This window comes from Vicia villosa, unplaced genomic scaffold, assembly GCF_029867415.1.
Source record: "Vicia villosa cultivar HV-30 ecotype Madison, WI unplaced genomic scaffold, Vvil1.0 ctg.000673F_1_1, whole genome shotgun sequence".
In the NCBI taxonomy this organism is placed as follows: domain Eukaryota; kingdom Viridiplantae; phylum Streptophyta; class Magnoliopsida; order Fabales; family Fabaceae; genus Vicia; species Vicia villosa.
Genome location: NW_026705299.1, coordinates 633430 through 660064, shown reverse-complemented (window position 1 = coordinate 660064; position 26635 = coordinate 633430). Strand labels below are relative to the sequence as shown.

The 26635-nt window shown below is 34.3% G+C and overlaps 5 protein-coding genes across 5 annotated transcripts; 4 read left to right on the top strand and 1 right to left on the bottom strand.

Annotated features, from left to right (window-relative positions):
* Positions 1–1941: 1941 nt before the first annotated feature.
* LOC131630365 (uncharacterized) lies at positions 1942–3447 on the top strand. The gene has a single exon (XM_058901152.1). The coding sequence runs from the start codon at positions 1942–1944 to the stop codon at positions 3445–3447; it is 1506 nt and encodes a 501-aa protein (XP_058757135.1).
* A 24-nt stretch (positions 3448–3471) lies between these two features.
* On the top strand, positions 3472–5677 carry LOC131630372 (uncharacterized). Its single transcript, XM_058901160.1, has 3 exons — positions 3472–4595; positions 4678–5205; positions 5285–5677. The coding sequence occupies exons 1-3, from the start codon at positions 3672–3674 to the stop codon at positions 5510–5512; spliced, it is 1680 nt and encodes a 559-aa protein (XP_058757143.1). The 5' UTR covers positions 3472–3671; the 3' UTR covers positions 5513–5677.
* A 5969-nt stretch (positions 5678–11646) lies between these two features.
* LOC131630371 (protein ROOT PRIMORDIUM DEFECTIVE 1-like) lies at positions 11647–13974 on the bottom strand. Its single transcript, XM_058901158.1, has one exon. It carries the CDS (start codon positions 13866–13868, stop codon positions 12474–12476), a length of 1395 nt encoding a protein of 464 aa, XP_058757141.1. The 5' UTR covers positions 13869–13974; the 3' UTR covers positions 11647–12473.
* A 1157-nt stretch (positions 13975–15131) lies between these two features.
* Positions 15132–17076, top strand: LOC131630364 (uncharacterized). Its single transcript, XM_058901151.1, has 10 exons — positions 15132–15152; positions 15268–15332; positions 15438–15565; positions 15646–15718; positions 15807–15954; positions 16060–16217; positions 16314–16434; positions 16511–16681; positions 16767–16823; positions 16903–17076. The coding sequence occupies exons 1-10, from the start codon at positions 15132–15134 to the stop codon at positions 17074–17076; spliced, it is 1116 nt and encodes a 371-aa protein (XP_058757134.1).
* Positions 17077–18059: 983 nt separating this feature from the next.
* On the top strand, positions 18060–23610 carry LOC131630363 (uncharacterized). Its single transcript, XM_058901150.1, has 8 exons — positions 18060–18555; positions 18665–18751; positions 18842–19286; positions 19381–20354; positions 20444–21664; positions 21764–21982; positions 22087–22944; positions 23033–23610. The coding sequence occupies exons 1-8, from the start codon at positions 18060–18062 to the stop codon at positions 23608–23610; spliced, it is 4878 nt and encodes a 1625-aa protein (XP_058757133.1).
* The last annotated feature ends 3025 nt before the right edge of the window (positions 23611–26635 follow it).

Here is a 26635-nt window from a genome sequence, read left to right as displayed (position 1 = left end):
ATTTTATGTAGATTAATTTTAATAAATTAATTAATATTTATTTGAAAAAATGTAATTGATAGTGGGCATTTTTTATTTAGAACGTGTGGATTAAGTTTATTAGAGACATTACTTTTGTAACTTTTTTATTACTTTTAATTATACATATATAGAATTAATTAGTAACTATTAATTATTATTATTAATTATTACGGAATAAATGTGAGTTATGGGAGAGAGAAAAATTACGTGGAGATAGAATTTTCAACAGTTAGTGGAATGATTATGAAACAAATATTATTTTATTATTTAAAAAATAAAATCACTAATTTGAACCATTTTTTAAATTGATTATAATAATTAAGAAATTATTTTTAAAGTAGTGGGAGTTTTTAACTCATTTAATTAATTAATTATTTAATTTATAGTTAATTAATTATTTTATTTAATTTTGATATTTATGATTTATTAAAAGTTTTGGCGGGAAATTTTGATGGGAAGAACTTTTAGGATTATAATTTAGTATGATTTTTTTTAAAAGAAATTCTTTTTTAGTTCAAAATGTAAAAGTACACATTTAAACCTATCGATCTTACTTTTGTGTAGACAAATATCTGACCTAACCTTTATCTAATGCAGGCCAGACCATAAATTATACTTTGTGCGGCCACTCAAATATTTTTTATATATATTATCATGAAAGATGATAAAAATCCCAAAAGAAATGGTTGCAACTTGCAACCTCCTCTTACAATTTAGTTGTGTTAAATTTAATTGTATAATCTTAAAAAATGTTGATAAATCAAAAGAGCTCGTGATATTTCAAGTTTGTTTAAGTAACTTGCTAGAGGATTTTTGTAACACATTATCTATTATCAGTCTATTAAAAATGAAATACTTGGAAATTTTAAGTGTAATCTTTTGATAAAATATTATAATTTTTATAATTTCAAGGATAAAAAAACTAATCAATTATGCTGTTACCACATTCATTTGATAATTAATTATGTTGATGTGTCATCCCATAACAATTTGTTAAGATATTTTTTTAATCGTGAGAAAAATTAAAGGTCAAACTAATTTATTTTATTTATTAATGTAGAATTTGAATTTGAAAATATGACTAATTTATTGTTACACTACACGATTGATACGTAAATTAGGAATTGGAATAGACACTCTTTATATTCACACAATCACAACTTTCCATATCAATTTTTATTCTTTCGATTAAAAAAATCACATCTTTCACTATCATTCATTATTTCATTATTTATTTGGGTTAAATAAGTTTTTAGTCCCTGTAAATATGGCACTTTCCAGTTTTAGTCCCTACAAAAATTTCCTTCGAACTTTGGTTCCTGTAAGTTTTTCCGTCCCCATTAAGAGTCCCTCCCGTTAGATTCCACTAACGGAGGGTGACGTGTAACGCATACGTGGATATTATTTCTTTCTGATTCGCCAACGTGGAAATGATAAGGGTTAAATCTCTTAAACAAAATCTCACCCACAGATTAAGTCTTTCTTTTTCACTCAAGCTCTCCTCTTTTCAACTGCAAACCCTAGATAACACTTCTCTCTTCCAACTTCCATCGTGGTCCCAACAACCCAGACAAGAAGAATCTTTGTGGTCCTAATACGAAGCATCTTGTGGTCCCAAAACGAAGCATCTTGTGGTCCCAAAACGAAGCATATTGGAGCTGGGTCGTTCGTTCTCTTTTGCGTGGACCAGGTATGTGAATGGTTCATCTTTCTTAGACTTTTTGCTATTTTCTAATCATAGTGGTTGTTAAACAAACATTAACTACTATAGGACAAAGATTTTGATTATTTAGTCGTATCTGTTGAGTACAGCATATGTACTTTATCTGTCGTTTTTTGTTGCCCTAGTTAGAAAATGAATTAAGTATTGTGTTTCCCTAGTTAGAAAATGAATTAAGTATTGTGTTGACCTAACAGGAAATGTCTAAGTTTAAAGTTATTTTCTACACAAGGGGCAAGTTTGTAAAAGACCCTGAACTGAAATACGATGGTGGGGACATGTATGCTTTTAGTGGTCAAGATAGTGACTATTGGTCTTTCTTTGAGGCCTGTGATTTAGTTAAGAGTATTGACCCTGAATTTGATTTTGAGATGGTTAAGATGTGGTGGAAACATGAAGCAGGATCATTTGAAGCTGATTTAAATCCATTCAGAGATGATGGAGATTCTGCTGAGTTGGCTGCTTATGCTGTTGGTCATGGAGCTGAAGTTGAGATATATTGTGAGCCAAAACCAGATGAAGGAGAGCTGACTTTTATGGAATATGTTAGGCAAAAAGGGAAGGGTAAGGCTTGTGCATCAGAGAAGGAACCATTACATGAATGCAGTGGAGATTCAAGTGATGAGAGTATCAAGGATGTACACTTTGATGACAGTGAGGAAGAAAGGATGAATGGGTTTGAAGATGACTTTGAGGAACTAGTGGGTGTAGGTAAAACTAGTGAAGTCAGGAGTCCACCTGTTACAAACAATGCTGTCCCTAATGAAACAGACAATAACATATTTATTACAGATGAGATGGGCAAGGCACGTGTAATTGAGGAGGAATACATGACAGATGAATTGGACAGTGGAGCTGATGATGATAGTGGTGATGACAGACCATGTGTTATAAGGTTCAATGCAGAAGAATCTTTCACAAAAGATTTTGTTTTTAAAGTTGGAATGGAGTTTCGTTCACTTAAGCAGTTTAAAGATGCTATACTAGAGCACAATGTTCTTAATGGGAGGGAAGTTAAGTTTGTAAAGAATGATGCCAATAGATGTAGGGTTGTATGTAAGGATAAGGAGAAGTGTGATTACACTGTGCTATGTAGTAGAGTCCTAACATCCACTACTTTTAGGATTAAAACCTTGTATTCTAAGCACAAGTGTGGAAGACAGTTCTTTAATAGATGTGCTAAAGCTGATTGGGTGGCTAAGGTCATTGTTGATGGGTTGAAGAACAACACAAAGATGAAGTTGAATGATGTGGTGGCAGATGTTAGGCTTAGATATGCAACAGAAATTCCAGGTTGTAGGGCATTCAAGGCAAGGCAGATTGCTAGACAGATTGTGGAAGGTGACTCTAGTCAGCAATTCAACCTCCTTTGGTCTTATGGTGCTGAGTTAAGAAGGGCATCCCCAGGGAATACATTCAAACTCAATACAACATGTGCTGGTGAAGGGTTAAATCCAAGATTTGAGAAGTGTTATATGTGTTTTGATGGGACTAAGATGGCATTAAAAAAAGCATGTAGACCTTTCATTGGATTGGATGGATGTCACTTGAAGCATAAATATGGTGGAATTCTGCTCATTGCTGTAGGAAGAGATCCAAATGATCAGTACTTGCCAATTGCATTTGCAGTTGTAGAAAATGAATCAAAGAACACTTGGAGCTGGTTCATGAAGTTGTTGTTGGAAGATATTGGTGATGGAAGATGATGTTTTATCTCTGACCAGCAAAAGGTACAATATTTATGTTGTTTACTTAAAATACAAAGTATTTATGTTATACAATATTTACTTAAAAGTATTTGTATTTGTTTCAGGGTCTGGTCAATGTGTTTGATGAGGAGTATCCTTCCTTTGAGCATAGATTCTGTTTAAGGCATCTTTATGCTAACTTCAAAAAGAAGTTTGGTGGAGGGACATTGTTTAGGGATCTAATGATGGCTGCTGCTAAGGCAACTTATTATGAGGCACATGAGGCAAAGATGCTCATGATCAAGGAAGCAAATGTGGATGCTTATGAGTGGCTGCAGGCAATCCCCAAACACAAGTGGTGTAAGCATGCATTTCCTTTCTACTCAAAATGTGATGTTTTAATGAATAATCTTAGTGAATCATTTAATGCTACCATACTTTTGCAAAGAGACAAACCAATTATAACAATGTTTGAGTGGATCAGAAACTACTTGATGGGTAGGTTTGCAACACTTAGGGAAAAGGTGAATGCTTATAAGGGTTATGTAATGACCAAACCATTAAGGAGACTAGATAGAGAAATAGAGAAAAGTGCTAGTTGGATAGCTACGTATGCTGGTAGGTTAACATTTCAGGTAACACATGTGCTTTTCACTGATAGCTTTGTAGTGGACCTAGAAAAACACACTTGTTCATGTAACTATTGGGAGTTGATTGGGATACCATGTAGGCATGTTGTAGCAGCCATTCATAGGAAAGTTGATGACCCAGTTAAGTATGTGCACAAATGTTATCTTAGGACCACTTATGAACACTGTTATAGTGAGGTGATAACACCTTTGAATGGGCAAAATAAGTGGCCTAAGACAGCACATCCTATTATCATTCCACCATTGTTCAAACGTGGCCCAGGGAGGCCCAAAAAACTACGCAGGAGAGAACCTGATGAGGCAAATCAAACCAAGTGGCAAAGAACAAATACATCCCACAGATGCAAGATATGCTTTGTACTAGGTCATAACAAGAGGACCTGCAAGAAAAATAAGCAAATAGTTGTTGTATCTGCTGCAAGAACATCACAAGAGGCTCCAACACAAGAGGCTCCAACACAAGAGGCTCCAACACAAGAGGCTCCTACTCAGGCTAGTCAAACAAGCAAAAAAAGGGTATTGGAACTAACTTAATTATTTCTTTTTTCCTGCATTTTTTAGTTTATGAGACTGACATATGTCTTATGAATTTTTTCAGGGGAGGCCTACAGGGTCTATCAACAAGAAAAAGAAAGATAAAGTGGCACCCAAGACAAAAAAATCTAAGACTGTTGAACCAGAATGTGATGCAGCTGCAAATGCTGTTCCTGATGCAGTTCCTGAAAAGGATGATGTCCAAGCTGATATTCCTATGCAAGATGATGTTCCAGTTCCTGATTCTGTTCCTGAAAAGGCTGATGTACAAGCTGATATCCCTGTGCAAGATGCTGACCCTGTTCAAGATGATGTTCAAGATGCTGTCCCTGTACAAGATGATGTTCAAGATGCTCCCAATACTGACATCAATGATTCACAGTCGTCTCTTAAAAAGTATTGTGGTATAGATGCTGAAACATTGGCTAAGATTCTTGATGATGATGAAATTCTAGATGTTCAACCATTGAATGTTGACACATCTCCTGTGAAAAGAACAGTCAAAACTTTTGTTGGTAAAGCTCCAAAGGTGGTCAAGAAAACTTCCAAATCCACTGCTTCTTCTTCATCCAGGCCAACATGTTCAGAACCTGTAAGTCTTATTTGGACACTTCACACTTTTTTAAATGACTGATTCATATAGATTAACTGTACTTGTTCATTATTACTAGGTCAAAAAACCAATCCAGAAGCATAAGCCCAAGAAGATTGTTGATATGGGTGTTCAAAAAAGGCAGAGTGACAGACTTAGGACCATAAAAACAAAGAATATACCTGGCCCTGGAAAGAAGCCTGATGACCCTTTGGTCATTTATGAAGATGAAGCAACCTCAGACCAATCCATGGGTGGGAAGCAGTCAGAAGATTGGGAGGCCATTTGCAAAAGGATGACTCAGTAGGATGACTTAGTGATGCCATGTTGTTTAGTTTGAATGAACTCAGTAGGAAAAATGTTATGTTTGTAATGTTAGTGAGGCTAGTCCTCTAACTATTTTCATGTTACTGCTATCTGCCTTGTGTTTTGTGAACATATGTATCAAAACTAATGTTATGTCAATGGTTTTTTGTGCAAATTTTGGAGACCAATTATAAGTCATTAGTAGGTGATTTTATATGACAAGTACTGATCAAATTTTATGGTCAAGTATATGTGTTTTACAGGTCGGTTTAAAGATGAATTATATGTCACTTTAATGACACATTTTATAGTCAACTATATGTCAAATTTTATAGTAAAATATAGACAAAATATAGCCAAATTATAGACACATATATGTCAACTGGTGTAAACAAAAAAACAGATTATAATTGAATGAGAATAACTGATACAACATTAATACATATTGGCCATAAAAAACACACTGATACAACAAAACATTACATCCAACTCACATTACATCCAACTCAGATTAACAAACATTACATTTAACTAATTCAAATTCAACAATTAACAAACTCAGATTTCGTACCAACAACATTACATCCAAAATGATCATTCCAAACACTGATTCAACAATTACATTTCCATAGAAAATACAAATTGACTATTACAGACACAACAATACACCAAGTCTTCATCTTTCCATACACAACATCTGACTTTATCTTCACCTTCAATTTCTTGTTCTTCTTCTGTGAAATTTCGTACAACTCTCTCATAGTTTCAAGAGAAATTGATACCTCCTTCATCTTGCTCTCATGATCTGACATTTCGTGAACACCGGTTCGTTGAGCAATATCATCATCCCATATAAATAAGTTATAAGTTTCATCACCTTGCCAAAATGGACATCTCCAAAACAGGCGCCCTTTGTTAGCTCCATTCTTACAGTAATACGAAGTCATACGAGCATCACACGCACATCTCCTACCTGGACGTGTACTCACACTTGATGAAGATGTTGGCTTCGTTCTCCTAGACGAAGATGACATCGTGAGATTGCAAGCGACGTATTCAATTGAGCGACTAACTCAAACGAAGCAAGAGAAGGAAGCCAAAGAAGGGATTGTGAAATTTGAGAGTGTGGAGATGAAGAAGGAAGCTGCAGAAGAAAAAGCTGCAGAAGAAATTAGGGTTAAAGTTTTTTCACGATCCCCTTATGTCTAAACACAATTGTCCTACGTGTCACCCATAAAAACAGCTGTAAAAAAAAATTCACACCTTTGGCATGACACGTCACCCTCCGTTAGTGGAATCTAACGGGAGGGACTCTTAATGGGGACGGAAAAACTTACAGGGACCAAAGTTCGAAGGAAATTTTTGTAGGGACTAAAACTGAAAAGTGCCATATTTACAGGGACCTCATACATATTTAACCCTATTTATTTAAATAGGATTCACTTTCTCCATTCTCCACGATATATTGAATTACTCTAATTATTTCTTGGACAACTGCCGAGCTCGTACTAATATATATGTTGCAACCTATGCACCTACTTCTAATTTGTTCCCATTCTACCTGCACACCACTTTTAAAAAACTAGCATATATTATTTCCCATTCTAACTCCTTAGCCTCAATGACACATTTAAATTTAAATTTCTATAAATAGCATCATCAGCTAATCAAGTCAAAGAGCAAACCAATTGCCACCTTTTCATAAGTTAACATATAAACCACATAAAATTTTTGCAGGTTGTTTAATTAGAAAAATGTGAAAAATTACTAATATTTTATTTACAATATAGCAATTATTTTATGAATGTAACATAAGTTTGATAAATAGAAAAATTAGAAAATTCTATGGTCTAGATTTTAGCTAGCCGACATAATTAAATAATAACTTTACTTTCTCGTTTTCTTTTTGACTAAAATTTCAATCAGTTATCAAGTTTATTAATAATTCCCACATATTATTATAGTTTTGATGTTATGTTACACCAACCGGGAAATATTCAAGTTACTTAATGATATTGATATTTTTCAAACATTCACCATATAGAACTTTCGGAAATGACACTTGTCTCGTAATTTTATTTAACCCACTATAATGAGATTATGTTTATCTCTTTTATTTTAAACTATATTTTTGTTGACAAAATGACGTGTCTCTTTTATTTTGATTGATGACTATTTATATATTATATTCGATGTGAATTTGCGGTCTTTAAATTTTTGCCCAGACTTTATAATTTTTCTAACTCCGCCACTGAATGTGTCGGTGCAGGTTACGTTTTTAGCTTCCCCTGATTCTTCACCACCACGTTGTGTCGAGTATAATAACGTTTTTGTAACAGGTCTAAAGATTAACATCAACGGCGCGATCGATTGAATCGTTTAATACTCCTATATCTAGTGTAAGCTAGGTCATAAATACACATTATTTTGATAATGATAATTTAGATCTTGAATCTTACGTGTATGGCAAGTTGGCAGCCATGCAATGCAATAAGTTTTAATAGTGTTATTTGAATGAGTGTTTTGGTCCCTTTGTTTTAATTTATTCAGGAAATTAATCTCACGGTTTTATTTGTAAACAGTTTTGATCCTCTTCTTTATTTTTGATAAAAATAAGTGATGATATGTCAACTTTTAAATGACATGGCAAATGAAAATATATGATCCCACTATCTTCATAATTTTTTGACGAATCTAGGTTGCCTTCATCTTTCTTGGATTGCCTTTATTTTTAGATTAGTCTCTTTGGAATATGTCTGATCCCAAAATTGCTTTGTCACTGACTTTGGACAACATAATGGTATCCTACATTTCTTCCCATTGAGAGCTTAATACGGAACCATCCAGATGCTCAAGTGATATCTGTTATTGTAAGAAAATTCAATTATGTTTAAATGGTCACTCCAACTTCCTCCATTTTCTAGGACACAAGCTCAAAGCATATCCTCTAATATTTGAATTGTCCTCTTGAAGTGTTCGTCCGTCTAAGGATGATGCGATGTATTTAACTGTAGTCGAGTGCTAGAGCTTTGCGAAATGCATTCCCTTTTTGTTTCATATTTTAAAATTGGAATTTTAATTCCCTTACAATCTTTAGAATTTTTTAGTCCCACCATTTTGCTTCATATGACATAATCACCACTCATATATAAAACAAAAATATATTTAAAAAATTATATTTTATCAAAATATAAAACAAAAATGTATTGAACAAAAAAAATTATCTACGTGGTCACACCATACATTAAGAAGGTAGTAGCATTTAAAAAGTCATTGAGGTCCAACAAATAAATAAAGCAAGTTTTGTGATGATTATACAAATTGTGCAACTTGTAGATGACATAGCCTGTATGATGAGACAAAGACACAAGACTTTGATAGAAGACAATGACTTGCCCACTGAAATATGGTTGCTTCATATGGTATATTTTATTTTTGTTTTTTTTTCTGAAACATTTATTTGTAGTATAAAAATCAGTATTTTTTAATGATGAATAAAATATCAAATCAATGAGACAAAAGAGTATAATAAAAAAGACCATACATCCTGCTCCTGCTGCTCCAAAATCGAAACAACTTAACTAATTAATCGAATGGAAAAATGGGGGTTGACATGTTGCACTTATAGGCTTACATCATTAGGCTTTTTCTTTATGAAAGAAAATTGAGATTTATTATTTCTCTCCATATTTTAAGTATAAGTGGCACAATTCTTTAAAAATTTAATTTCTTTTAAGACAATTAAGAACGGCAAGAAAAGAACAAATGGTCATGGCATCACATGTAGGGTTAAGGGTGAGAATATGGGAGATCAACTAACACGGTTTTACGGTCTAGTTTACACAGATCAAGTTATGTCAGATTTTTTTAGATAAAAAAGATTAAGGTTTTTTTTATAAGTCTATTTAGCTAAAAAGAGTATATCAGATGCCATATGAAAAGTCTTTTAAGTCTATCGGACAAACCTATTTAAGTACACATGAATAAATTTATTATTGTTATATTGTGATTTATACTTTGAATTAAAATAGGAAAAATAAAGCATAGTTATCCAGAAGATATTAGGTAAATAAGTGGACAAACTCTTATGAACAATGTTATAAGTTGTTTCAACTCTCAAACAAATAGTATTATAAAATTTATGCTAATAGATAAACTCGAATGAGTCAATGAAAACAAATTTTTATGTTCGTTGATCTTTTTATTTATTAGTCTATTTAACATTAGTTGAATTGCTTATTTATAAATTTTTAAATGAAATAGGTTTTTAAGTAGGTTAGTAGGTCAATCAGGCTTTTAAAAAGGTTATGCTTAGGCCTAAAAATAAACCTATGATAGACTACAGCCTATAAGCCAGAATTAGACTTTGAATTTTTAGCAGGTTTGGCAAAGTCTAACTCAGCCCAGCCTATTTCCACCCCTACTCACATGTTTCATCCTCTTTTAGGGTATATTAGGATTGATGGAAGATAGTGAAATGAAATGAAACGAAACAGAATAGTATAAACTTATGTTCTATGTTTGGATTGATTAAAAACGGACGGAATGGAGTGGAATCAGATGGAATGCATACCATTCTATTCCATCACCTTCTATCATTTTTTATACACTTCGATTTGGGCGGAATCGCAAAATTCCTCTATCCGTCATGAAATACCCAAACAATATAATGACATCTTTATTTTATTCCACTCCACTCCATTCCACTCTGTTCATTCTACTCTATCCTAACATAGCTTAAGCAAAATTTAATTTCACAAATTTGTTATCCTTTTATAAATATAATTGGTAAATGATTCGAAACCAATATAATTAGGTTCGTGAGTGATATATGGTCTGTTTGGTTTGACTTCTGATACACCAAACACACGTTTATATATCATGTTTGATTTGACTTCTAATACACCAAACGAACATTTATATATCATTGTATCGTGATTTATAAAAGTTACATAAGGTAATTTTTTAGTAGACGTGAAAACTCACTGTGATTTTCTAATTTTGAACGTCAAACCAAACATAGCATTAATTTGACATGTTCTAATACAAAAGTAAATTTAAGTGGGAGTGAAAGACTTTGTTATACTATTCTAAAATTTTAAAAAAAAGTTACTGATAAGATATCTTTTATTATTCTATACAATTTTTTTTCTAAAAAATATTTAAAAAATTTCTATATATTTTAAAAAAAAATTAAAACTCCTTTTCCTTCCCCTCCAAACTCCTAAACATGAATGAGTTTTAATTTTTAGTTTTAAAAATCTATTCTATAAATTAAATTTTAAAAATAATTTTGAAAAAAAAAACATATTCAATAATTTCTTAAATTTTTTTTTTTTTACAAATGTTAAAAGTTACTTTAAAGTTACATAATATTATAAATTTGCCTCTCGGTTGGATAGTTCGAATTCTTTCATTGCCGAACTCTCTGGAGCGATGTTTGCAATAGAGTTCGTCCATGAAAAAAATTGAAATATTGAAAACTAACCCTACGGTGGTGGTCAAGGCTTTCAAGTCTACCTCTTTGGTGCCGTGGCAAATTAGAAATAGATGAATTAATTGTATAAAGATAATCTCTAATTGAAATTTTATAGTCTCCCACATATATAGTGAAGGCAATAGTTGTGCAGATGGGTTTGCTAACATAGGCCTTAGTCTCTCTGATACTTCTTTTTTCAATTTCGGGTTTGCTAACATAGGCCTTAGTCTCTCTAATACTTCTTTTTTCAATTCCGTTCCTGCTAGCTTAAGAGCAGAATTTGTAAAGAATATACTAGGTTTGTCATTCTTTAGGTTCTCTATTTCCTGATAGGGTTTTGGGTGTTGTCTCCCCTATTCTTTCATATCAATTTTCGTTTTTTCAATATATATCATTTAAAAAAAAAAAAAAACTACCTACATACATTGCAGCACGCCATAGGGAGTTTGGGATGCAGTACTATTATACAATGCTACAAGCAACTCGCAATTCCACCAACACTACTAGAGAGATTCCAAACTAAGGATCAAATTTAGCTATATTCAATAACTTAGAGGATGTTTGTTTTTAAGGCTAAATAAGTAATGAAAATCCTGCAAATAAATATATACAGTCCATTCATTTCAGTACATCATGGAGTATACAACAGTTTCTTGAAGGAAAATTCTATTCTGTAGTAAATTAGTATCAAAATTTAAAAGTACAGAAATTTAATTAAGTGAGTGATATGAAAGCAAATGCAGATGGCTTGCTTCAAGTGAAGCCCTTGATTTCTCAACAGCACAAGGCTTCAAGATTAACGCTATTATTCGTTTACACATTATTTTCTTCTGCAAAAATGGTTCATGTATATCCAAATATATAGCAACGGAGGCAAAGGAGTCCTGACTAGGTTGATACCTTTACTTCCAAGTTACTATTTTACTTTGGAAATAATAAAGTAACACAAAGTTTCTCTTGGTTGAAAATCTGAGTTTACATCAGTTATCATCCTCAATATAATCTTCTAGAAAAGCCTCCCACGTTTTCATGGTTAACCATGAAGTGTACGTCTCCCCATGTTAGCACAGTGGCCAATCAATCACATAAAAAATTTCACTTCAGTGAGATACCAACGGAGTCTAGCGCAAGTGGTTGGTGTGCAGGATGTATGAGCATTGTAAAACCCTGATACTTAGTTTGATTTCTAGTCATATAAAAAGGTAAGATGCAGTAGAAATTAGAAACTTAACTCCATATTGCTGCTTCTGAAGTTTCAAAAATATACAAGAGACAAGAATGGATTCTCTCAAATGATATTTTGGCTGATGGAAATCTTAGTCGTCTACTAAAAATGAGACAGGGATCAGAGTGAGGTTAAATAGTGAAGATTTTCAGATCCACGTCAGTTAAAATCGCCATGGGAGAAAGTCCAATCCCTTCAAAGAGACTTCCCAGTTCCCAACAACATAATTGGAAGATTGAAAAGATTCTCCAAATACTCTCACTTAGGTGTGTTCCTTTGAATTGATACACTACCATCAAAATCATCATCCTCATCTCCGGAATCAACCTCAGAACCAATATCTGATGACAAATCATCTTCTGCATCCTCACTGTGTCCTACACCATCTCCACCCCTAAAGTCTTCACACGCATCCTCAACATATGCTCTTGTTACTTGCCCCATTTCATCATCTAACTTGCTCCTCCTATACCCAACCAATTCCCTATCAACTCTTGCTTTCCGAGGGCTCAAAATCACAAGCTCAGCAAGCTTCCTCCGCGCCAAATACAAATCATTAGGCTCAACCAATTCACCTTTCCTATAAGCCTCCCTAAGAAAAACCGTGTGAAGCTTCCCGTGATTCCCTCTGGTGGAGATATAGAAAATCCCCTGATGCTGAAGCAAAAATTCCTTCAACTTTTTCGGCAAGTGCATTGCCATCCGAAAATGCGCAATCCTCTCCAAAGTAATCTTCTTCTCCACAGTCAAGGATAACAATTCATGAATGGTGGCAACGGCCCTTTTCTCCATTCTCTTCTGCGCCTCAATCGACCTCAAATCATACCCAGAAACATCCTCATAAGGCGACCAATAAGGTAACCTTTGCCACTTCCACATCGCAATCCTAAAATACTTGCTTATCTTAAAACCAGGTGGAAAATCAATCAAAAAAGAAAACCTAATATCTTCAGCATCACTACCTCTCTCTCTATAAACTTTCTCCCTAGCATCTTCAATTGCACATATTCCTAACTTAGGGTCAAATTCAACAAGCTCAATATACTTATTCCTAGTTTCCTTAGCATCAATTAACCGAAAAAATTCAGGATACCTCAAAACAACCGAGTACTCAAAATCATCCGGTAGCCCAAAGGCCGACCGCGCAATCCTCACATGCTCGAGGCGTAATCGAAGCCCATTCGACATCATAAGAAGCTTCCGGAGGCGCGTGACCGCTTGTGAAATTTGCTCTGCAAGGGCAAGCTGCTCCTGTTCAATCTGAAGAATGGCCTTCCGGGTCAACCTGCAGAAGAGGATACGCTGAACCGGGTGCTCGAAGATTTCGAACACATGCGGGAATTTAAGAATAAACGCGCTGGCTTCGTGGCGCGTGAAGCCGATACGATGGGCTAGGGTTTCGAGACGAGGGATTGGGATTGATTGATTGGGTTCAGAGAGGATGAGGCTCTGAAATTTGAGGACTTTTCGGGTTTTCTTCTCGATTTCCATGTAATTGTCGTAGCCATGGTCGCGAATTCGGAGTTGTTTTTTGGGGATTGAGGTGGATTGTGACATTTCTCTGATGGGGTTGTGTTGGTGGTGATGAATCCATGGTGAATTTTTGAGATTTCGGTTTACGAAATTGGAGATGCGAAAAATGAAGATTCTCATTTTTAGGGTTTTGAGGATTTAGGGTTTATGGTAGATAGTTGATTGAGTGTGAAGTGAGGATGGAGAAATGGAGAGTAGTTAGAGCGGGAAGGGGCATTTTGCAAAATAATTAGAATGTAAAGGGGGTTTAATGGAGTTATTTTTAGTTTTGGGCTGGATTGTAAGTGATAGCCAAATATATTGATTATTTTTATATAATTTTAAGTTTATTGTAAACAAAATATTAGAGAGAATTATACTGATTATTTAGATTTTTTTTTTGACAGAGATTATTTAGATTTTGAAGAGAGATATAACTACAAATATCTTGGAAATGTTGTTCCAACGATTTTGGAAGACTATTGACCTAAACTCAAGTTTCATCTTCTTTGTTAATCATTGCATCTATTTTAATATATAAAAATGAATTACTACCAAATTGTCTTAATTACCCTAATGACAAACAATAAAACATGGTTTTGCATACCCCTGAGCGTAATTTTACATTTAATCATCATTACATTCCAACACTTTACTTAATGCAAAAGTTACTTATTGGAATATGTAAAAACGTGCACTGCATTCTATAATTTTACTGCATGTGGAACATACATATTTATGAAAGGCTACCTTTTCATTATTTCTCCCTATGTCTATATATTTTCGTATCAAGTCTAACCACTGCATGTGCAAACTTTTCCATCTCCCTATTCCCATTTTTCAAACAGCAGTGGAGCGGTAGGGTTTCTCTTCACCTTCACCATTTCCATTATTTTTTCTCCATTCAACCTTACTGATAGAGTTCTGTTTCTTCCACTACTTTTCTCAACAGAATATGAGCAGAAAGTTTTCCCCGATTAAGGATGTCAACGATTCAAAAGAAACATGGAGATTGGCCGTTCGAGTTGTTGATTTTTGGAGTGTTATCAACAGCAAGGGTAAGGAGCATCTGGAGATGGTTATAATGGACGTATCGGTAATGCTTCGTATTCTCTCAACAAGTTTATTAGGTTATTATATTTTTCAGTTATGATATTGTTGTTGTTTGTCATCGTCAGGGTGATAGGATACAAGTTTTGATTCGTTCTGACCACACACCAAAATGGAAAGCACGAATACGCGAAAACATGTCTTGCATAATCAACAATGGAACTGTTTATGAAAACGATTTTCAGTGGAAGCTTTGTGATCACGACAAGAAATTTGTGTTTATTGGTGGTACAACTGTTAAGGAAGTTGAAATTCAGAACCTTCCTCCCAAAAGATTTTTTTTCAAAGACTTTAATGATATTCTTGGAGGAAATTGTGAGATGAACCGACTTTAAGGTAAATATATTAGGTCATTTGATTTCTTCATACTACAATGTTGTTTATTATTACAGAAGTTGATTTTAACTTTCTCTTTCACTATGTTTTGTAGATATCATTGGTGTGGTTCAAGAAATCAACAATTTTCAATACAACAATTCTGGAAAAAAATCATTTGTTTCATTGAGTCTTAAAGACTTGAAGTAAATTATCTCAATTCAAATATTACAACTGTGTTCCATCATTATTATCTTATTGATATTTTTATGTTTATTTCTGCAGAGGAGTCATTGTTAACTGCACATTATGGGAGAGTTACGGAACAAAATTTTTGGACTTCTACCACGATGAAAAAAACAGTGGTGCTATTGTAATAATACTAACTCATGCAATGATAAAGGAATCACAAGGTTTGTATCAATAATCTCCTATTTTTCAAATACTATCCGCAGAGCAATAAATTTGATACTCTAATTTTGGTCTATTTCAGTCTCAAATGGATGGAGTGGATCTAAGTTGCTTATTAACGAAGACATTCCAGAGATAACTGAGTATTTATCAAAGTATACACAAATTGTTATATTCTTAAAGTATAATAAGCTCCCTTAAAATTTATCATCATTTACATTCATTTTTGGTTCAATGTTTCAGGTTACCGTCAAATGAGCAGACTGAAAAGCCTTCGCAGTCTTCGAAGGGAATGTCTCTTTGGTCTGGTGCCTCTCAATTCACCCCAGTCGAAAGTTTCGTTCATAAGGCCAAGTGTATTTCTCTCAGTGAACTTTGCAAGGTGAAACAGGTACATGGTTATGACAAATTTCAAATAGTAAGATCAATATTATTTTATACAGATGATTTTTGTTAGAGTGTTGCATTTTTTTATATTCAACTTATTGTATCTTAGGACATGTTATGCGTTACTGTTGGAACAACTCAAAGATTTTTTGTCTCAAAACACGGTTGGTTTTATTATGGGTGTACTAAATGTTCTTTAAAGGCATCTGATGTGAACAATCCATACAAATGTTCATGTGGACAGAATGTAGAACATGCCATACCAAGGTTGTATTTTTCAATTATTAATCAGATTAATTCATTTGCCATGTTTCAATATTTGTAGTGTTCTAATTGTATTTTCCTATGCATTTATGTAAAAAGGTATCGAGTTGACATATATGTAGTTGATGGTGATTCCAAATTTCGCTTTGTGTTTTGGGACTCTGACTGTGCCGACATTATTGGAAAGTCTGCTGATAGTATTTATAAAGCAATGCTTGAGGTTCATTTTAATTCATTACCTATTTTAATGTTTATTTGTATATGAATGAAGTACTTACATTAAATTTAATGTGCAGGAAGGTGACGACGACCCAATGATATATCCAGATGATCTTGACATGCTACTTGGTAAAAAGATGGCGTTTAGGGCTAAAGTTCAGCCAACATTTGGCCAAGCATCTGTTTGGAAACTTTCCTATGATGAAGAGTTTGTAAAGGAAATTGAGAAAGATTATATTACTGATGAAGTATGGAAATTTTTCTTTGAACATCTACATATGTCTATTTATCAATATTTGTATCTTAATCTTCATCTCAATATCTGATCTGCAGGGAGATAGCAAATCTTTAAACCAAAACCCAGTTGTTGATCGTGTTGATGAATCCATTGTATGTTAATGTTGACTAAACTTTAGCCTGTTAATTACAGTATTTTCTTTATACTTACTGTTAATTTGTTTTCTTCCAGGAGTCGTTGTCAGCATATGGAGAAAATGATCCTGATAAACAAGTGACCAATACTCCATCCAAAGGAAGTCCTGTTTATCTTGATGCTGTAGATTCTGAATTACAAGCGTATGGTACTACCCAGCTCTCAGGAACCAAGCCTGCAAAGAAAGTTAAGATTGAATCTGATGCATGAAGACTCCACCAGAACCATTTTAATTTCCATCATTATTGTTATTTTGTGATATTTTCTTGACAGTTGTTTTAATGTTTTGGTACAAGATACACGAGTTACGATCCATGGATTAAATATCAATTATCATTTTGTCATATGATATCAAATATCAATTATCATGTTGGTTTTCTTATAATTTCTCTGTAGCAATGGTGTATGGTATGTTGTTTGTGTTTAATATTGCATGATATATTGCCCGATTATACAATGCTAAATATATTAACTGTTGTTTGTGTTTAATATTGCGTGATATGTTGTCCGATTATACGATCCATATGAATTGGAAAAAAAATTAGTGGTAAACCATCCTACATGATATTTCTTCTTACCTGCAAGTGAAAATTAATTTTTGAATAATAAATTGTATATCAGAATCGTTTTGATTTGCACAGTATTTTTTCATTAAACCATAATTTTGTCAATGTTATTTACAGTAATGTCTTGCATTTTAAGTTAATTATTCACTTCTCAATTAACATAATTTTGGCAATGATATTTTCAGTAATTGCTTTTTCAACAGATTCCTCTCATGCAAAATTTTTTAATTCATTAACTTGATTTGAATACTGCATGCATTATTTAAATATATCCTCACGAAATGTGTTTTACAAATTTTTTAATGTCACTCTTGAAAACTGCACCAGCATTATGTCAACCATCAAACCTACCTGACATATAAACTGTAGCTTGCACTACATTCTCATCTTATTTGTGCACGCTTCATGCAATTATGGTTGCTTGGTGCATTCATTTTTTGCTTATTTAATGATTAAGTCACAATATTTTTAACTGCATAAAATAGGGAGATGACATAAACTTTTCATATTCAGCTATTTCCCTCCATAAACAAATAGTTTGGAGGGAGTCTTTGTCTATATATTTCATGCTTCCCTGCATATTCAGCCATATTTTGCAGAATGATTGTATCTTCAGAGTAAAAAATCATGGAAAAGAAACAAAGCGATGAGCATGATCACTTCATCAATGTTATCAGAAGAAAAAGGCAATTTGATGCTAGACATCATAGAATGCGTGTTCTTCGAGCTAAGAGAGCCAAGGGATTGGCGGCAATGAACAAAGAAAATGCATGTCAAACTCAACCCCCTGCTGATACTATATCTTCGCATTTCAGATTACCACTATCTTCTATTTCTCCAAATATTCCAAGTTCCACCATAACTGATCGAAATACACAGCAGAAAACTCACAATATATCAACATTGAATACATTGCCAAGTTCATTAGCAAAAAAACGCCCAAGAGTTGTTTCTGTAAAGAACATTAACAATTTAGGAGTTAACCTCAGAAGGAGATTTGACAACCAGTTTATGAGCGGTGCGACAGCATCTTCAAGCCATACACCTAATCCAGATTCCAGCACCAACGAACTTTTCGAAGATGACAGTGAAGGGGATGAAGGTTCCGGTAATTCTTCAGATGGTTAGTAACTTTATTGTGATGGATTATTAACCGATTTTGAATGTTCTTACATTTAACCAAATATAATAACATCATATTTTCTAACTCATTTTTTACTATGCTGTTGTAGCCTGCAGTTCAGTTTCCAACTATTCAAACGACGAGCATGAAGTAGGTTTTGACACTGACATTGAAGAAGTAGATGTTCAAAGATCAGGTTGTATTTTATTTTATTGATATGTTTCTTTCTTTAAAAAATCATTATCTATTATGTTATTTTACCTGACAACTGTACATTTTTGTTTAGGAGAATACTACGATTTAGGTGACCCATCATGTGAGTGTCAGCAATGTGGTGCAAATATGTGGTATATGGAGAGGAAAAACAAGTCTCGACATTCTGCTAATCCTAAGTTCTCAATGTGTTGTGGAGAAGGAAAGGTTCAAATACCTTTGTTGAGACAACCTCCACCCGTATTGCAGAGCCTGTTGTTTGAACAAAACGAAAGTGAATCAAAAAGATTCCAACAACAAATTCGTCTTTACAATATGATGTTCGCATTTACTTCTCCGGGTGCTAAAATGGATAACAGATTTAATAATGGTAGAGGTCCCCCTAACTATCGTATTCAAGGTCAAACATGTCATCGTATAGGCAGCATGTTACCTTTGCCAGGTGAAAAGGCCCGTTTTGCCCAACTATATATATTCGATACTGAACATGAAGTTCAGAATAGATTTGATATTTTCAGGTTTTTACTTTATACATCTTTGTTTCAACACTGTATATTATTTTGTTGTTGCAATTCTCAACATTCTGAACTCTATATGTTGGATGTTTTGCAGAAAAAGGGACGGAGTTGATATTAATATAGTTGAAAAGTTGTCTTCCATGTTATATGAACATAATGTTCATGCTCAGTCATTTAAGATGGCAAGGGATAGACTTTCTGAAGGAAATGTTGCAGATCTAAAACTCCGTCTCATTTCTGATCGTCAAAATGATGGAAGAATATATAATCAACCAACAGTTTCAGAAGTTGCTGCTCTCATTGTTGGTGATGTTGATACTGCAGAAAAAAGGGATATTATAATGCAAAAACAATGTGGCCAACTTCAGAGAATAGATGAATATCACACTTCTTATTTGGGTTTTCAATATCCTTTACTTTTCCCTTACGGCGAAGATGGTTACAGACCAAACATACGGCATCGCAATAAAGGATCTACAACGGTCCGTAATGCAGAAACAACGACCACGGTATCGGAAATTGACGATGTTCCATGGGAGGATGCAACCAAGAGAAACAGACTTACAATCAGAGAGTGGTTCGCCTTTAGGATTCAGTCAAGAAAAAACGAGGCACAGACAATTCTCAGGTCAAGGAGGTTATTTCAACAGTTTTTGGTAGATGGTTTTACAATGATGGAATCTGAGAGACTTCGATGGTTAAGAAAGAATCAGTCAAAACTACGAGTAGGGAAGTATGATCATCTTGCAGATGCTAGGACAAATGGACATACACGTGGTGCAGCTACAGGGAAAAGAGTTGTCCTACCTTCGTCGTATGTTGGAAGCCGTAGATTTATGGATCAGTTATACTTTGATGGCATGGCAATTTGTAGTTATGTTGGATTTCCTGATTTGTTTATTACATTCACATGTAATCCCAATTGGCCAGAAATACAGCGCGTATTAAGTTCTACAAATCTGAAAGCGTCTGATCGTCCGGATCTCATAACAAGAATCTTCAAATTGAAATTTGATTCGTTACTGTCCGATTTGACTAAAAAGAGTATCATGGGAAAGGTTCTTGCGTGTAAGTAATTTGTAACTTTGATTAATTTAATTTCCTTATTCATTTTTTATGTCATGTTATAGACTAATATGTTAATTTTATATTTGTAGATATGTACACAATTGAGTTCCAAAAAAGAGGGTTTCCCCATGCGCACATATTAATTTTCCTTCATCCGTCGAGCAAGTACCCAACACCCGCTGACATTGATCGTATCATATCAGCAGAAATACCAAACAAAGACACCGACGAAGAGTTATATAACTTGGTCAAATCTCACATGATACACGGACCTTGCGGAAATGCTTTTCGTAATTCTACGTGTATGAAGGAAGGAAAATGTTCTAAATACTTCCCTAAAGATTTCAGACGTGATACGATCGTTGATCAAGATGGATATCCGGTGTATAGACGAAGGGACAACGGACACACAGTTTCTAAGAATGGAATTGAGATTGATAACAGATTTGTTGTTCCTTACAATTCAAAGTTATTGTTGAAGTACAGAGCTCATATTAATATGGAATGGTGCAATCAAAGCACATCCGTCAAATATTTGTTTAAATACATCAACAAAGGATACGACAGAATAACTGCTGCAATTGTCATGAATGAAGATGGATCTGTTTCGCAACACGAAACCGTCGATGAAATAAAGCAGTATATTGACTGTAGGTACGTTTCTCCAAGTGAAGCTGCTTGGAGAATTTATGGTTTTTCCATTCATGGAAGAAAACCAGCTGTAGAAAGACTTCACTTTCATGGGGAGGGACAAAATTCTGTTTTTTATACTGATGTCAGTCCCATTACCAAAGTCCTTGATAAACCGAGCGTTACTGAGTCGATGTTTACTTCTTGGTTTGAAGCAAACAAGAAATACGACGAAGCGCGCCAACTAACGTATAGCAATTTTGTTTCAAAGTTTGTATACGTTAAGAAAAAAAGAGAGTGGAAACCCAGACAAAAGGGATACACAATTGGAAGACTAATTTGGGTTCCTCCAACTACTGGGGAGTTGTACTATCTAAGGATGATGCTAACACATGTCAAAGGGCCGAAAAGCTACGATGAAATAAAGACAGTAAACAATGTTAGGTACGATACTTTCCGTGATGCATGTTTTGCTATGGGATTTATTGGGGATGATCGAGAATTCATAGCTGCAATAACAGAAGCATTTCATTGGGGTTCTGGACATTATTTGAGATTACTTTTTGTTCACATGTTATTGTCAAGTAGCATTAATAGGCCTAAGCATGTATGGAGTAAAACTCAACATCTGTTATCTGATGGAATTCTGTATTCTCAGCAAAGGATTGCAAACAACAGAGGTATATTACAAAAATATGATCAGAGTAATTAATTACACATAATATTACTATGCTATTCCAATATTTACCAGCGATTTATTTATTTTGTTCATTTAACAGATCTGCGTCTAACAAATGAAGAAATTCTCAATCTGACGTTGATTGAAATTGAAAAACTTCTTCAACGCAGTAGAAAGAGTTTAAGTGATTTTCCTGGAATGCCAAAACCACATGGTTACATAAATGAGGAGCTTGGAAATAATTTAATTTACGAAGAGAGAAACTACGATCCTGCTGGACAACTTCAACAGTTTAATACGCTGTATAATAACCTCACAGGTGTAAATAGTAGTTAACATCAATTAGGCAGAAGAATTTCATATAAGTTAGAAACTTATATTTCTAATATGAAGCATCTAAATTATGTGTTGACTTTATTTCAGATGAACAAAGAGATGTGTTCAAACAAATCTTGACGGCTGTTGATACCCAGAACGGAGGGGTATTCTTTTTGTATGGATACGGCGGTACAGGGAAAACATACATGTGGAGAACATTAGCTTCCTACATAAGATCAAGAAGACAAATATGCTTGACAGTTGCCTCTTCAGGTATTGCATCCCTTTTGCTCCCCGGTGGTCGAACGGCACATTCGAAATTTAAAATTCCGATCCCCACACTTGAATCTTCGACATGCGACATTAACAAAGGTAGTGACAGGGGTAACATGCTAAAACTATCTAAATTGATAATTTGGGATGAAGCTCCCATGTGTCACAAATTTTGTTTTGAAGCTTTGGATAAAACACTCAGAGATATCATGGGTGGAACCAGGTCATCTGATAAAATATTTGGTGGGAAGGTAATTGTGTTTGGTGGGGATTTCAGACAGATTCTACCAGTTATTCCAAGAGGCAGCCGTTCAGATATAATTCATGCAACTATCAATTCATCATACATTTGGGATCATTGTAAGGTTTTGAAACTTACAAAAAACATGAGGCTTCAGCAATCTGGGACGACCATATCGGCATCCGAGTTAGAACGGTTTTCAAATTGGATATTAAAAGTTGGAGATGGAAAACTAGCAGAACCTAACGATGGCTATGCTGATATTGATATCCCAGCAGATATTTTGATATCTAATTTCGATGATCCCCTTCGAGCCATATTCGAAAACACTTATCCAAATTTTGAAGCTAAATTCAATAATGTAGCTTTTCTGCAGTCAAGGGCAATATTGGCTGGAACAATTGAGACAGTAGATGAAATAAATCACTATGTATTAGACAATCTTCCAGGTAATATTTAGTTTTTTGTGAAAATTTATCCGACGATTTTTCACTTCCATCTTTAAGAGATCATAATATAAAGGCATTGCATTTTCAGGGGATGAAAAAGAATACCTAAGCTCTGATTCAGTCGACACGCATGATGGTGATGGCAATGAATGTTTTGATGTTTTAACTCCTGAGTTTCTGAATGGACTGAGAACGTCGGGACTTCCTAATCATAGGATCAGATTGAAAGTAAATACTCCAATCATGCTGCTCAGGAATATTGATCAAGCAGAAGGCTTATGCAATGGAACACGTCTAATCGTTACAAGATTGGCTGATCATGTCATCGAAGCTAAAATCATTTCAGGCAAGAACATCGGCGGTATCATTTATATTGCCCGAATGGACATTACTCCAACGCAGACGCCATGGCCATTCAGGATGACACGAAGACAGTTTCCTATAACAGTCTGTTATGTTATGACTATTAATAAATCTAAAGGTCAGTCTTTGGATCATGTTGGCATATATTTACCGAGGAGCGTATTCAGCCATGGCCAGTTATATGTTGCAGTTTCAAGAGTAAAGAGCAGAAAAGGCCTTAAAATCTTGATCCATGATAAGGAGAAACTTCCATTGACCACCACAACAAATGTTGTCTTCAAAGAAGTGTTTGAAAATGTGTAGTCTATAAGTTTTTGCAATATTTATGGACCTGTTGTTATTGGTATATGTTTTGTGCTCAGTTGCCTAAAATTAGCTTACAACATAAACAACTTATTAACTGTCATGAATGGAAGATTTGATATCATCTTTGCATACTGATAATTTATTTTCATCTGTACAACTGGATTGAAGACTTACGATGAATTATAGCTGCCATAATATCAATGATTGTAGAACATCAACAATTCAAAGCTTAGCATAGTAAAATATTCACGTTGATAACCATAATTTAAATCCATTACAGAGCCATCTGTGATTACAATCTAAGTACCATCAACAACAAATTTAAAGCTACAAGTAACATCTTTACATCCTAATCAGCTACTTTTTTCCCCAAGAACGCAAACATCAGATCTGAAAATGGAATCATGGAGAATTCTATGAAATCTCCAACTTGAAGATTTTTTGACTTTGCAAATTCGTACCAACCAACTCCAATATGTTTCTCATACTCATTCCTGCCAGCCTTAAGAATACGACAGTGATATCCCTTTCCGTCAATAAGATCTACCATCCTTATTGCATTTTGGTCTTTACGAAAACATGTCCTTGATATTTCCATTGGAATATTCTGCATTATAACTTTCTACTTATTAACCCACGATATATATAGATCTATATACGGCAGTGGATTTAACTGGGTTTTGAACTTACCAGAGCATTTTGGCCTCGCATGTTCGCTTCTGTGATATTAGATTTTCACTTTACCTCCCCGGTGTGATCAGCCATGCACTCAGCTTCAGTAAGAAACCCATCTTTTATGAGTGTTTCAAACATCTTTTCCTGCTCTTGCTCAAACTCTTTGTTAATGTTATGAGCCCATTCAAGACTGTCTCTCTCAGGATCACTGAAACACAAATTGTAAAGAATAACACTGCTATTAAGCAAAGAAACGAGAAAACAGGGGAATCCATTTATTATATTACAACATGCATGCAAATTATACTTACCTGCTTGATGGAGAAGGGACGAATGGAACTCCCCACTTCACCATATCAGAATTAAATTTTATAAGGACCTCAATTCTGATGCATTATGACAAAAAATTCTATATATAGATAGATAGTGATAACCCTTATTTTTTGGGCCAGACAACACTGATGGGCCTACATTTTTTATATGTACAAATATCCAGCATGTTTGGTAAACGAGTTTTAACAACAAAAAATTAATTATTGCAATTTTTTTAGTAGTTAGTAGATGTTACAAATCAGACCTTTAAATATACATGACACTATATTTCCTTCCATACATTTAATAAATATGTTTGCCTACATAAATTGAAGTTGCTATATATATAAGCTGATTGTATAATATGTATTCTTTATAAAGTGTAATTTGGTTTTAACATGGTAAATTGTTTATCAAACAAAATTTCTTAAAAAAACATTTCATATATAATGCATGTAAATAAACTATTTTAACACACATGATCCAATCATGATGGCCAATGTAAAGGAGCAACCATGAAGTATGTAGAACACAAGGATTTGCAAAACATATAACCATTCAAAATTTAGCATGTGCCATAATAGTAGTCTTGATAAAGTCATTCAACATTAGAGCAAAAGTACCAACCCATAGGGGAAACAAAAAACATTGTTCAGATAAGTTATAAAAGTCACCACCAGATACAAAAAATTCAAAGACTTTGGTCTTTGAAACTACTTCAACAACAGACAAAAAAAGCAAAGTACTTCCACCACCTTTCAACAGCCCCATCACTTCTTCTTCATCGTAACATAAATGAAAGTGCCATGTCTCGCCAACTGACAAGTCAGTGTGTCGCCTTTCTTGAACCCCTTGGTCTTCACATAGTCGTACCATCCTTTAGTCATGTATTTCTCAGCCGGACTCGGAGCCCCGTTGCGGTATGCCGTCTTCACAGTACACTTGAATTGTTGATACAAATCACAATCTCTAATAGTTACCTCCTTCTGATTACTTGGCAAGCAGTCTATTGCTATCTGCTTAGGGAAATGCTGCAACAACACAAATTTTCATTGAATAAACACTTGAGATCTGCAAAGTATTAAAATATGAGGTCGATTTTCAGTATGCTTACCTGGACATTATCCTTTTTTACTCTTGAATTCTTTATAGCAATATCCCAGCAGTATGTTGGCTTTCCTCCCCACATTCTTATCCTAACATTTGAAACATTTTTCCCCTTCTTCGCAAGTTTCATTGTGCTCCTCTCACTCCCATCTGTAACAGATCTTAAGTTGGCAGTCCTTCCAAGATTTTTGCTATTACTCCTCCTCTCAACTTCAGCTGCTTTCTTCCCAACTGTTTTATCAACAACAGTTTTGGACTTCTCAGTTTTTTTGTTAGTCTGTACATTATCGTTCGCAGAGACAAGGGGGACATCATCTTCTTCAAGCTTAACACTACTCATAGGAACAACAGTATTGTTGACATTTGGAACAACTGCAGGGACATTCTTGCAAGTTTCTGCAAATCTAACAGATTTCTTAGAATTTGCTTTACCCTTTCTAACCGACCTAACAGATGATTGTGAAGCTGATCCATCTTCAACCTCAGCTACGAGTTTTTGAATTTCGTTCATTGCTGCCTCCTCACTGAAAGAAAAATTATAGTTGCATGAGCACATTATTAATCCCAAATACGGATTAACACCGCAACTATACCATGGACAGGGAATATTTGAAAGATTAACAACTTTAAAATATATATAACACCACACTATTGCTTCATAGATTAAAACACATATGCTTCATAGATTAACACAATCAGGCAAACAAAAATTGCAATACAACTTGACCCCCCACAACGTTTCGAAGACCTGATCTGGGAAATATTAAACAGTAAACTCCATTCACATCATGATCTATTAATCAAACAAATCTATTTTAGCATGCATCAGAAATAAAAAAAAAAACCCTAAAACCTAACTAGATCGCACATGAACTTTATGCCAAAAACAAATAAATTAAATAGGAATTCATGTATCTAACCTGATAAC

Excerpts from the sequence above, each read along its gene's own strand:
- LOC131630365 (XM_058901152.1), top strand. The coding sequence starts at position 1,942 with ATGTCTAAGTTTAAAGTTATTTTCTACACAAGGGGCAAGTTTGTAAAA.
- LOC131630372 (XM_058901160.1), top strand. The coding sequence starts at position 3,672 with ATGATGGCTGCTGCTAAGGCAACTTATTATGAGGCACATGAGGCAAAG. Across the intron at positions 4,596-4,677 it reads GTCAAACAAGCAAAAAAAGG|GGGAGGCCTACAGGGTCTAT; the intron begins GTATTGGAACTA and ends GAATTTTTTCAG. Across the intron at positions 5,206-5,284 it reads GGCCAACATGTTCAGAACCT|GTCAAAAAACCAATCCAGAA; the intron begins GTAAGTCTTATT and ends CATTATTACTAG.
- LOC131630371 (XM_058901158.1), bottom strand. The coding sequence starts at position 13,868 with ATGAGAATCTTCATTTTTCGCATCTCCAATTTCGTAAACCGAAATCTC.
- LOC131630364 (XM_058901151.1), top strand. The coding sequence starts at position 15,132 with ATGATATTCTTGGAGGAAATT. Across the intron at positions 15,566-15,645 it reads AATGATAAAGGAATCACAAG|TCTCAAATGGATGGAGTGGA; the intron begins GTTTGTATCAAT and ends GGTCTATTTCAG. Across the intron at positions 16,218-16,313 it reads GTAGAACATGCCATACCAAG|GTATCGAGTTGACATATATG; the intron begins GTTGTATTTTTC and ends TTATGTAAAAAG.
- LOC131630363 (XM_058901150.1), top strand. The coding sequence starts at position 18,060 with ATGGAAAAGAAACAAAGCGATGAGCATGATCACTTCATCAATGTTATC. Across the intron at positions 20,355-20,443 it reads CATGGGAAAGGTTCTTGCGT|ATATGTACACAATTGAGTTC; the intron begins GTAAGTAATTTG and ends TTATATTTGTAG. Across the intron at positions 22,945-23,032 it reads TGTATTAGACAATCTTCCAG|GGGATGAAAAAGAATACCTA; the intron begins GTAATATTTAGT and ends TTGCATTTTCAG.